The following is a 13,274-nucleotide window of genomic DNA, read 5'->3' on the forward strand; positions in this document are numbered from 1 at the left end:
GCACTTCAAGACCAAGCCAGCTGCGAGACTTTCCAGCAACACTTGTCTGAGAAACTCTCTAACTTGCCTGACAATATCATTGATATTCAAGAGCACTGGGATCAACTTAAAAATGCTATTCACAGTCCATGTGCTGAAACTAGGACAGTGGTGGGCAACCTGCGGCCCATCATGGGCTGCAGGTTGCCCACCACTTCCATACGATATTCCACTCATCGTCACCAAAACTGGTTTGATGAAAATAATGAGGAAATCCTACCATTAATTCAACAGAAAAGAAATACATTCTGTACCTGGCAAAATGATTCCTCTAACCAATGAAAACATGAGGCTCATCACCTGCTCAGAGTCAAAGACTAAAGGAGGTTATGTGACATAAAAAAAAAGTGTTGGCAAGAGAAAGGCCTCTGAGATCCAGGGTTTCGTAGACCAGGATCACATGAGAAGCTTCTTTCAAGCAACAAAAGCTATATATGGGCCAAGTTCCAAAGGCCCAAACCCCTTACGCTCCACCCTCCTCAAGGACAATGCAGCCATTAAACAACGCTGGAAGGAGCACTTTGAGAGCCTACTAAACCACAGATCCACAGTCTCTGAAGACACCATCGAGTTCATTCCACAACGCTCAGCAATGGAACACCTTGCTGATCCCCCATCTTCTGAAGAAGTCTGGCATACCATCACCCAGACAAAAAATCACAAGGCACCAGGCCCAGACGGCATCCCTGCTGAGGTTTTTAAAGCTGGTGGAACAATGCTCCAGCACAAACTTTGCCAACTCGTTGACAAAATCTGGACCTGTGAAGAAATTCCACCTGAATTTAAGAACACCAACATTGTTACAATATTCAAGAAAGGTGACAAATCTTTGTGCAGAAACTATAGAGGTATTGCCCTCTTCTCCATCATAGGGAAGATCCTTGCCCAGATCCTATTAAACCACCTCCTTCCCCTGGCCGAGGAACTTCTCCCCAAATCACAGTGTGGCTTCAGGCCATCCCGGGCACAACGGACATGATCTTCATGGCACGAGAGATTCAGAAGAAGTGCAGAGAGCAAAACCAGGAACTGTTCATGGCATTTATCGACCTAACCAAGGCCTTTGACTCTATCAATCATGATTCCTCCGGAAAGTGTTTTGTAGGTTTGGCTGTTCACAGAAATTAATTTCCATCATCAGACTACTCTATGATGGGATGACTACCACCATTCTGTGCAACAGCTCAGAGACCGAACCATTCATCATTCGCATTGGTGTCAAGCAGGGCTGTATCTCCAACACCCTTCTCCATTTACCTTGCTGTGATCCTGATCCTCATCGGTAACCGCCTTCCTGACAGAATTGGGATTGAGTATTGTATGGATGGCCAACTCCTCAATCTCCGACGTCTCCAAACAAAATCTAAGTTCACAAGAATTGGCATCTCTGATCTTCAGTATTCAGATGACTGTGTCATCCTCGCACACACAGAGGCCGACCTGCAAAGCTCCTTAAATCTTTTTGCAAATGCCTATCACAGCCTGGGTCTCTCTCTCAACATTGGGAAAATCAAGGTACCAGCCCTCACCTGCACAAACTACTCTTTGTACTCTACTAATCACCATCAGTGGAAAACCCCTGGAAAATGTGGACCATTTTCCATACCTTGGCAGCCAACTCTCCCAAACAGCCAGCATTCACACAGAAATCAAATACAGATCTGCTATGTCAGCACATCCTTTGGAAGACTACTCAGAAGAGTCTTCAGTGATAGGGATCTGCAAACAGGCACCAAGATCTTGGTTTACAAGGCAGCTGTTATCCCTACCCTTCTCTATGGGTGTGAGACCTGGATAACGTACAGCTCAAGCTTCTGGAGTGGTTCCAGCAGCGCTGCCTCAGGAGGATTCTCAGGATCATCTGGGAAGACCGACATCAGCATTCTCTCTGCAGCCAACATCAGCAGTGTAGAAGCACAAGTCATGAAACATCAACTCCACTGGGCTGGTCACTGTGTACGTGTGCCTGACACACGCCTCCTGAAGCAACTGCTCTTCTCTTAGTTAAGTCAGGGAAGACGGGCTCATGGAGGGCAGCGGAAGCGCTTCAAGGACATACTTAAAAAACACCTTAAATAGGGAGGCATCAACCCAACAAACTGGGAGGACTCAGCATGGAACAGAACACAGTGGTGACACACTGTACACCAAGCCACAACCCACTTTGAGGAGAACAGATGTTGATGTTGCACTATTTGTAAAGGCAAATTATGAAACCTTGGAAAGCTTCTGGTATTTTCAGCACTGTCTGCAAAGGAAGGATACATGCAGATGTTTGTAGAATTTAATTCAATGCTAGTTCACTAACAGGATTTTTGTTAGTAATTTTGTAGAATGTAATTAGAGTGCATATTATTGATTCTTGATGGGTCCAACACCTTGTGACTTTATTATGGAGATCACAGGGAATAGCCAGATGTCTTTTGGTGTTGTAAAGCACTGCACAACAGCCTCAACCAGGCTGGATAAAACAGATCCTTTTTTTATCACGAGTTTATTTTTAATCTCATCAAATATCTACCCTTATTCTAGATTTCCAGACTAGAAATAATGTGGTATGGGCAGGGATACAGCATGTTTTGCTGGCTTTTCTAGCTTGTTATAGAACCAGTTTCAGTGCATGGGAGTTTGGAAATTGCATAACAGTGGATCCTAGTTGCTCTTAGAAGTGAGTTCCTTGCAGGATGTCTCCTGGTAATAGGCAAATCGTTATCATTGAGCTGAAAGGCATTTTGGTGCATGGATTCTGAAAATTCTTCCAGGTTGTGGCGTTTAGCATATCCTAAGACCCCAATTAAACAAACGTGATTTCACCTAGATTGTTTTTCAGGTCATCAGTCTTTTGTTCCAGGGCATGTTGAGAATCCTTTATTAAGTCAGGAGTTTTCCTCCTCAAGCATCTTACGTTTGTCCTCTAGTGAAATAATCAGTTTTTCTGCTTCACTCACTCAACCTTTTTAATGTTAAATATTTTTTGTTTGTTCTCATAACAGTCATTTCCTCCTTTACTGCATCTATCTTTTTAGAGATTTTTCCTTTCCCATTACTTTCTCAAATGGCTTGCATTATGGCTTCAAACGAGAGAGCTCAGGTTCCATCTTGTCTCGTGAATCAGTTCACCGCAACTGTTCCCCCCCTTCTGGGCTTCCAACCTCACAAAGTGTATTAGCTTTTGTTGTCATTTTGGGGGAGACTTTGAAAGTTGGCTTGAGCCTTTTGATATGGCCAGGCTTATGCTACTGCTTCCCAAGTTCTTTGTAGCTGTATTTGCAGGATTTTGCTTTTATGTAAGCTTTCCCCCCTTGACATCTGCTCAGCATGAGTCCATAAGAAATCAGTCAGAAATCCCACAGCTGAACCTTCACCCCTACATTACAAAAACATACTTGAATTTAGAGGATAAATCCTATTCACTTTAGTCAAATGAAATGAGCGGGATTTGGTCTTTAAAGAGAAAAGAATATATTTCTTATTTTTGTGCTTGGAGATATATGCATGTTGGCTCTCCTCACATCAAGAAGTCAGGATCTCTGAGTAGAACACTTATGAGGCTATTGTTCTGTGCAGTTCGGTCTACTTTGTATGTTTTATTTTCAGAATTCTTGTGAAAGCCTTGCTCTGAATGGTAATGTAGATCTTTTGCTCCTTGAATAACACCAGTGCTATATGCTTCTATTTTTTGTGTCATTTAAAAATCCGTGCAAAGCTAAACAATCCAGTCAGTTTGGAACTGTGCTTGCATTTATCTATGCATCTGTTTGCTCTGGAATCCAGCATTGTGTTTAATGTCTATTTTACCATCTGATACTATTGTATCATCTCATTCATTCCTTACTGAACAAAGGTAACCATAGAATCCCAATACTTCTTTTCTTTTTTTATTCCTTTTACTACATGCCACCCTGGTTTCATATCTGTACCACACAGACAATTTAATATGTGCTACAGGAGATTTTTTTAGGTGATTTACTTCTTTAGAAATTACTCCTCAAATCCTATATTGTGAATTTGTAGTATACTTCACTGAAGAGCTTTACAATTCTTTCATTAATGTAAGTGCAGAATAACGGCTGCTAATCTAAATCCAACTTTTCATTGTAGGGGTGAGTATGCTATATCATAAACTGTATACTGGCTTTGTCTGTTTTAAGACCTATGCAGACTCTGGAAATATTTTCCTTTTTAATTTTTCATTTACTAAATTGCCGTTTGCTCTCTCTTATTCATTTTCAGATGGAAACTACAGACAGAACCGATCGAACCTTACATCACTGTTAGTGCAACCCATATCTGCACTGCTAGTCAAAAGGCTTGTTTCTTTACCTGAGGACAGAAGCAAAAGTGATGGGTGTATCCCTCTCAAACTGGCTGTGACAGGTGATGAAGGTTTCTGTTCATTATGGAACGGTCCTGAAGCACTTCCAATACATTCTGGGTAATTAGGTATAATTGAGGGTTTGTCTGATTGCAGGTATGTTCTGCTAGCAGCCTTTTAAGAACAGGCTATGAAAAAGCCCATAAATTACACTCTAAAGATCTGCTAAGTTGAGGCTGAATGAAAACAAAATGCTGTGAAGTACTATAAAAAAGCCATGTTTAAAATAAGGCATTTTGTGCATTAGCTTCAGAAACCACATTCACATTGCTTCCAAGTTTCAGCTTCAGCAAACACTGCATCTGCCAAGATTCAGTTTATATAAGTCACATTTCAGGAGTATGAAGTCTCTTAGTACAAGGCATTAAACTCTAATTCCTGCTATTGACTAGAAAATCCCTCTGACTTTATGCATCATCACCCTGGAGATGTTGCTAGTGATGCAGTGCAGCTTGTTTGGCTTTGTTGGAGCATTTAAACTACCATATTAATGCGATGTGTTGTGTCTTATGTCGGCCTCCAGCACATACGTAGTATTTCTAAATGGTGATCCATCTTTCGTATTATTTAGTTTGTATCTGTTTGCTAGAAAATAAACATCAGTAATGTGTATTTGTGTCCATATCTATGGGGACCTTTTCCATATGTTTCACCTGGAGATGGCTGCATTCTGACATCAAAAACAGTAGAAAGCAATGTGTTGAGTAGGGCTGGGAGAAAAGGGAGAATGCATTCAGAATGCCTCTACAAAGACCATACCCATGCAGATTATTGCCTTAACAGACTGATAACTGATTTGAGAAAAATAGTAAATTATAGTCTGCCAGAAAAGATACTGCATAGAGATTAAATGAAGGAATAAGCATAGAGAACCTTCCAGGAGAGCTGCATGTTTCAAACAGAAATACTCCCTTGATTTTTATTTTGTGTTTGCTTATCTTTTATAAGAGGAAAAATACAGTGGGGCCACACATTGTATTGTCTCATCTATTTAACCCAGTCCATTCGCAGTATTGTTTGTATATTTAGGTGTTGTGGCCATTGTAAGTAATGGGTTCTATTAAAGTATTGGTTACTGAAACCTCAAATAGTAAATGCCAACCGAGTTGATTAAATCAGGTTGCCTGACCAAAGAAAACAACAGCACATTGAAGAGACGCAATTACTGACCCACTCTGGGGCCACAAGGCTACTACTGGGCCGAGGTGGTTCAAAGTGTACAGGTTTCTTATATTCCCCCCTTTGTTTATTTCATTTTACAGTTTGTGGCTAAATGTGTAACTTATTATTGTCCTATTACTATCAAATGACTACTTTGTGATTAATTGTCTAGACAGTTACATTTAACACACACCAATTTTCCAGTGTATAAAAGATCACAACAATTTTGGCCAACAGAGACAATAACATTTGTTAATTAATCACTTATTTTTCCCCTTTGCAGTTGGAACATTTTATGCTTTTGAAAGACTTACTCCTTTCACATAGTTTTTCTTATACTCTTATAACTTGTTATTCAAGTAGTTAGCGCTGATTACAAGCATATATGTTTAAGTGACTGCAAAAATAAGTCATGATCTTTAGATATATTTTTCACTCTATAAGCAATGTAAAATTTGCTTGCTATCATTTTTTATTATTTTTCTTAGCCTAATTTTGCAAATCTTCATGATAATTTTGATTAACAATTTTTTAACCTAACTTAGAGCTTTTAGGTCTATGTGTTAACACCATCCTTTAAAAAGGCTTTGCCAATTTCCTTTGTAAATAAATAACATTAACACAGTATTCCCTACACTATCTATAGGTGATAAAACCATTACTATAGTAAAAAGCAAATTTTAAATGCATTTTTAGGGGCAACCATTGTACAGTGTGTGTGTGTGGTTGTATCAGTTGTTTACTGCTTTTAGAAAGTTATTGTGGAATAAGGATATAATAAAACAAGAACATAAAAAGGTTGGTTAAGTTTATGACCACTCTTAGCATTTGTAGTTATATGTACTAAGAATGAAGGCAGTGAGACCTTATGCTTCTGGACATAAAGTGATTACTGCTGAGGTCAGGAAGGAATATTTTCCTCTATGCAGACTTGACTAGGTGGTTTTTATAGAAGGACTTCGTCTTCCCCAAAGGCATCGAGGGTGGGGGAAGTGCCAGAGGCAGTGTAACAAAATGTAAGGCAATGTGATCAGCAAGTGGAGAAGTAGTTAAAGAACTTTCCCTTCGGAAGGGAGAAGTGCCTGTCCATCCCAGATGAGATGTGTGTGAGCTCTCTAGCTTAGAGGGAACGCTAACAGCTGAGCTGCCTTCAGGAAGCAAGCAAGCCTTAAAAGTGTGTGTTTGGGCTGGGCAACCTTTGTTCTAGAGAGGGACAGGATCTGCCCTGCTTCCAGCTCTACAAGACCTCTGCTTGCAGGGTCCAGGGCAGAATCATCCTAAGGATAGGCACTCAGCTTTGTTTGCCTGGCAGCCTCCGGACTGGGTGGTTGATTGTTTATTTCAGTTTGTTTTAGTTTACTGGGACACCAGGAGTTGCATGTTTTCTGGGAGTAAAGGGCTTGTCAGACTCTATGCCTAGGAAAAACCTGGCCATGGTTCATCTTAGCCTGGACTGGAAGGAACAGCTTATGTCTGATTCCAGATAGAAAATACCTTGACTAAAGTTATCAAGGTGGAGCATTCTTGGATTTTAAATAAGAGAGTCTGTAATAGCAACTTCACATAAAGCTAAAGAATGTGTCATGCTTTCATGTAGTGGACACACAGTCCTCAAGACCCTATGATCCTTGCTGAGGATTTGTTGGAATGGACCAAAGATTTGAACTGGTATATATCTATGTGCTATTTAACCTATTTTAAAATTTTGCCTGCTGAGCAGAATGATACATATTAGAAGGCTGATACTTCAGACTCCCAGTTGATCCTAAGAAAGCATAAGAAATATTTCACTTCTGATGTAGAACTCATCACTTAGATGTCAGAAGAGATGAATGAGCAATTCAGACAACTGGGTGGCTTAAAATTTGTTAGGATAAAATGCTCATCATTCTCTTGTCAGTATGTTTCAAAAAGCTGTAAAAATCAATAATGATTAAGCATTTATATAGAGTTTTCTTATGCTGCTTCCTTTTCCCCCCAGCCCAGCAGTTTTCAAGTGATGTTATGTGACAAAGGGGTTCGGAGAATCAGGAAGGAAACATCTCAGGCATACTTAATAGTTACAACCTATGAAATAAACTGTAGGGATAAAAGTTTGCCCTATATTTTGTTTTGCTTTTTGTTTACTGCAGTACAACCTCATTAATCCAGACATTTTATAACCCCCCCCTCCCCGGAATAAAGTAAAAATAAAAATGTTGTGGTCTCTCCCTGCATCTTAGCAAAGATTTAAGAGCAGTGTACTGTAGTGAGGTCTCAATACTATGGATCTTATTTTACAGAATATATTATGGCATATTTACTAGAATGTTATGAAGTATTATCATAAAACTAAAATACACGTATCAACATAAACAAAGTACATTTTGTGTTGCAGAAACCTTTCTTTGTTATTGTTCATTCACTTACTTACCAATTCATGAATTTCAGTCATTTAAATTGGATCTCTGAGTTATTAGTGCCTATTAGTGAGTTTCTGATGTACTTTTATCTGTGAAGGTATCTCGCATGTGAAATACTTCTGAATCTGAGCAATTCTGTATTTTACAGCTGTAGCTACAAGGAACATTCTAATCACTTAATAGCACTATTTTTTGGATGTTTAGTGATGAAGGTGGGTTAATAGTCAAGTCTTACAAGCATTTGAGACCTGTATTTAAAATTTTGCCTTGGGGCATAAGTGAAAATGAGATTTGTGGAGTTGTGTTAATGCAGGATGCTGGATGCACACCACAAAATTGCTATGTTAATTTGGCTCAGTTTGGTATATTTCACAGCCTCTGTTCAAGGCTATTCTAGGGAGGTTGAATCAAGAATTTGACTTTTACAATGAAAGAACTATGTGGGGAGGTTTGCATTTAGCAGAACTTCACTTTGCTTGGTTACTGGTGTTAGTTCTTTACCATCCTGAGCATCAAATCCACAGATGTGGTAAGCTGCCTTTCTCACATGCTAAATGCATTTGGACTACTTTGATCTATTTAATGGCAGTCTGGATTTACTGCTAGAAAAATGCTTGTGTGGTTTGTTCTCATAAAAGATACAAATTGTTTAAAAGATTCATCTTCTTGCTTTTAGCAGCTACTGTACAGGTTCTGACTCTAGTAGTCACAGCCCTAACATTATATTACTGTAAGTAGGATGTAAGTCTTTTTTGGTTGTTGTTTCTAAAAATGTATTCATCACAGGTGTCTCTGGGCATGTGTACGGGTCTTAAAAGCAAGGCAAAATTCATTAATGTTACCTCAAAACACTCCGGCAAGAGGAAGAGAGATTTAATTTCTATCCTATGCCAACACTCCCCTATTCTTTGGTGAACTTCTTGATGTGTTTAATACGGAGAACATCAGCCCATACACCTTGTACTGTAGCTTTATTATGGACCCTTTTGCCACTGAAGTTATAAATAATGTTTAAATTGTGGATGCTTCCATCATTACCCCAAAACATGTGCTGCTTTTTTTTTTTAATTTGATGGTAACTGGAGAAAATTTGCTCTGTTCTCCTGCAGAGCAGTAATAAATCCAGGATGTTATGACCATGTATCACCATATTTCCTCCAAGGCCTGCTCTACAGAGATTTTGTACCACTTTAACTTTGGTTAGAGGGATTGATTTTTTACTGAAATAGTTAAATTGGTACAGCCCCTATCTGGATGCAGTTATACTGGCATTAAGGTGCCTTGTATCATTATAGCTTATTCCCCTAAATTTACTGGAATAAACTGTAATGGGATAAGCACTGTTCTATCAGTATAACTCTGTCCACATGAAGAAGTGGGGAGTGAGGAGGGGTATATTCCTTAACTATACCAGAACAGTTAAAACTTCATGCTTTTTGTGTGTAGACAGAGCCTCAAGAATCTTTACATGCTTTACAAACATTGACTTAATAAACTTCATAACATCCCTTGCATTGAGGTAGACTTGTTTATATCCATTTTTACAGAATGGTAAGCAAAAGCACTGATAGATTAAGGAACTTGAACAAGACCAAATGGTGTGTTAATAAGAGAATCAGGAATAGAAAGACTTCTAGTACCGTGTTATAACCACTAACACATACTCAGGCCAAAATGTTTGTAGTCTGGATAGAACCACTTCATGTTTTATAACCACTCTTATCTCTACAAAATGTAATTACTGATCATTACTGAATCTCCTTAATTACTGTAATACAAAACTGTATGATAGTCTGCAAGCAGATCACACCAACCGTTGGCAAAGTAGGGAGAGGTAAAACATACCTGTAACTGAAAATGACTGAATGCAACCAAAGAGGTTTTGTGGCATATTTTTAAAAGAAATTATTAAAAATATTTTTTTTTAAATTGAACCATGTTTCATCTTAGCTTCACACAATTCCACATGCCAAATGGTCATTGTGTTGTGATTTACATTCAGATCTCATTTGTGAAATCTGAATCATGAATCACATAATCCTTTAGTCCCAGCATTACATGACATTGGTCCAAGGCAAACAACATTCTCTGCCAGGCATTGCAGTAGTGCAAACCAAGCCTGTCTTCAATTCACTGGGAAAAAGGGCATAAAAAGATAAAGGTTATATCCTCTCAGTCAGCAGTAGAATGGAGCACTGTGATACTGTTGTATGTGTTTCTTCTTCAGAGCTTGCTGAAAGAACCTCATTTAATAATGTTGACCGTGCCATCAGTCAGTTATATCAATATGCAAACAACCTTGTCATTTCTTGACATAGTACATAATCATTATGTTATAAATCCAGAAGAACAAATGGAGGAAAATGCCACAAGGGAGCTCTGTGATGTATGTTACCACGTCTAGATGGCACAAGTATACTTATGAGTTGCTGCCCTGTGACTATTTGAAATGGAAGCCTTATTATTTCATAGAAATTTATAGAAAGAAGTAATCTTAAACTGTATGCTGCTAATACTCATTCTTAATCATCATATGTTACAGCATTTTCTTGTAGTATATCTTTATTTCTATTCTTTCTCAAAGATCACCCTTGAAGGCTTCGTAGTTATAAGAGACCAAGACATATTAGTTGTATTCTCTCCCCCCACTCCAAAAAAGCTTTCATTGTTGAGTTTTTATCCAAAAAGAGGAGAATACTTATTCTTCTGGGTAATTCTTAGAGGTTGATAGGTCACAAAACAGCAGCCTGGGCCTCTCGGAAAAAATAACATCTTTACTTCTGCCAAATAGAGTAGGATATGGCAAGATTTATCTATGTAATATGGATTGTTTTGAAGTTCACAGTTGTCTCAGATATTCAGTGTGACACATCTGCTCCATACCAGATCAGGTCTGCCCTCTTTAGAGCCAATTTTAAGTACTGAGTTCCAGACATTCTTTACACTCAGAAACCTTTCGTATAAATAGTTTTATTGCTGATCTCTTTAGTCTAGGTCCACAGGGTTCAATCAAGTAGTGAAAAAATTAATTATGAAAGTCTTTAGACCAAGCCAGGTATTATGAATATACATGTTAATAGAAGAATGGTTTTGATATTGGACAATATTAGTTTGCTAATCAATCAAAGACTACTGCGAAAATAATTAGGGATGTTTCAGATTTGAAAAAGAGACTGAGTTTAGATGATCAGTCACTTGCATGAGTAAAGAGAGTGAAAGGAAGCTTTTTATTGCAGGAACCTCAATTCATCTCTTCTTCTATGTCAAATATGTTTACAGTATACTTAGCATTTTGTACATATTGTAGCCCGTTTGGTCTCCTGTACCATGGTAGTGCATGAACTTCCTTAATGCAGTATTGTAAACTCTCATAACCTTAAGTCTTGCAATATTTGACATTTGTCTTAAAACCCCACCTCCAGGAGACATGTAATTTTGTGAGAATCTCAGCTTTCATTTTTAAGCAAAAATAAGTTTTTAGCCTTTGTGGCTGTGGAACTTGAAAATGTGAGCCCAAATGGCTCTGAAAACTAAAGGCAAATTAAAAATACCCTAAATGTATTCGCATTATATTTTGGAGCCGACTGTGGATTTTTGAATGCCTGGGGTTAGCAGTGTTGCAAATATAATGTGGGGCAAAATATCCTGATAGAACTCGGTGTTCTTTGAAATACCATAACATTACATACAGCATCATACTTGGCTTTATTTTTAAGTTTCATTTTAATTGTGATTTAAAATGGTCATCTTGTTATCATAGCATCATAGAATCATAATGTTAGAAGGGATCGCAAGGGTCATCTTATCTAACCCCCTGCCACGATGCAGTATTCATTGTGTCTCAACCATCCAAGACAGATGGCTATCCAGCACCTTTTGAAAAGTGAAAAAGCTTCCACAGCCTCCCGAGGCAGTCTGTTCCATTGTCCTACTGTTCTTACAGTTAGATTAAATCTCAGGAAAAACTTCCTAGATCTGCCATGCTATGAACCCATTGCCTCTTGTCCTGCTCTCTGTGGCAAAAGAGAACATCTTTTCTCCATCTTTTTTATGACAGCCTTTCAATTAGCTATAGACTGCTATCATATACCCCCTTAATCTCCTTTTTTCCAAACTAAACATACTCAGTTCCTTCAGCCTTTGCTCATATGGCTTGCATTCCTCCCTTTGATCATCTTTGTCGCTTGCCTCTGGATCCTTTCCAGTTTATGTACATCCTTTCTATACACTGGTGACCAAAACTGGACATAGAACTTCAGCTGAGGTCTAACCAGCCCCAAGTAGAGTGGTACTATCACCTCCGGTGACTTGCATGCTATGCCTCTGTTAATGCAACCTGAAATTGCCTTTGCTTTTTTTTTTGCAACAGCACTGCATTGCTAACTCATGTTGAGGTTGTGATGCACCACAACTCCCAGGTCCTTTTGAGCAGTGCTGCGTCCAAGCCAGTTTCCCCCCATTCTGTATTTGTGCATTTGGTTTTTCTTCCCTCAGTGTAGCACTTTGTTTGTCCTTGTTGAATTTCATTTTGTTGTCTATAGTCCAGTTCCCCAATTTATCAAGATCCCTCTGAAATTTAGCTCTATCCCCCAAAATATTGGTAACCTCCCCTAGCTTTGTGCCATCTGCAAACTCGATCAGTATGCTCGCTATACCTACATCCAGGTCATTAATAAAGACGTTAAACAATACCAGAGCCAGAACAGATCCCTGTGGAACCCCACTTGAGACCTCCCTTCAGTCCAACATCATTCCATTAATAGTAACTCTTTGTGGTTGTTTAACCAATTATGTATCCACTTAATGGCAGGGGTGCTGGAACAATGTTAATAGTGGGGGTGCAGAGAGCCATTGAACCAAGCTGTATACCCATATATGATGAGAACCATTTCACACCCCCTGCACCACTAGTTCCAGCACCTATGCTTAATGGTAGTTCTGTTGAGCCTGCATTTCTCCAGCTTACTTATCCGAAAATCATGTGGGGCTGTGTCAAAAGCCTGTCTGAAATCCAGGTATAGTATATCCACTGCATTCCTCCTATCCACCAAATCAATTATCCTGTCAAAGAAGGAAATCACTGGTTTGGCATGATTTGTTCTTGATAAATCCATGTTGGCTGCTAGTGATTACCCCTTCATCTTCCAGGTATTCACAAATTGAATGTTTTATACATTGCTGTAGTTAGTAGCTTCCCAGGTATCGAAGTCAGGCAGACTGGTCTGGAGTTCCCCAGCTCCTCCTTTCCCCCCTTTTTAAAGATGGACACTGTTAGCCCTTCTCCAGCCTTCTAGGAC

General features: G+C 39.0%; 1 protein-coding gene across 1 annotated transcript in view; it reads left to right on the forward strand.

Moving 5' to 3' along the window:
- Positions 1–13,274, forward strand: part of NAALADL2 (N-acetylated alpha-linked acidic dipeptidase like 2) — a 547,525-nt gene that overhangs the window by 283,691 nt on the left and 250,560 nt on the right. Inside the window, exon 5 of the mRNA XM_026650206.1 lies at positions 4,273–4,416. Within this exon, the coding sequence (XP_026505991.1) occupies positions 4,273–4,416 (144 nt within the window). The remainder of the gene's footprint in view (positions 1–4,272; positions 4,417–13,274) is intronic.

The sequence above is a fragment of the Terrapene carolina genome, unplaced genomic scaffold (genome assembly GCF_002925995.2).
Source record: "Terrapene carolina triunguis isolate 2854851 unplaced genomic scaffold, T_m_triunguis-2.0 Scaffold88, whole genome shotgun sequence".
Classification (NCBI taxonomy): domain Eukaryota; kingdom Metazoa; phylum Chordata; order Testudines; family Emydidae; genus Terrapene; species Terrapene triunguis.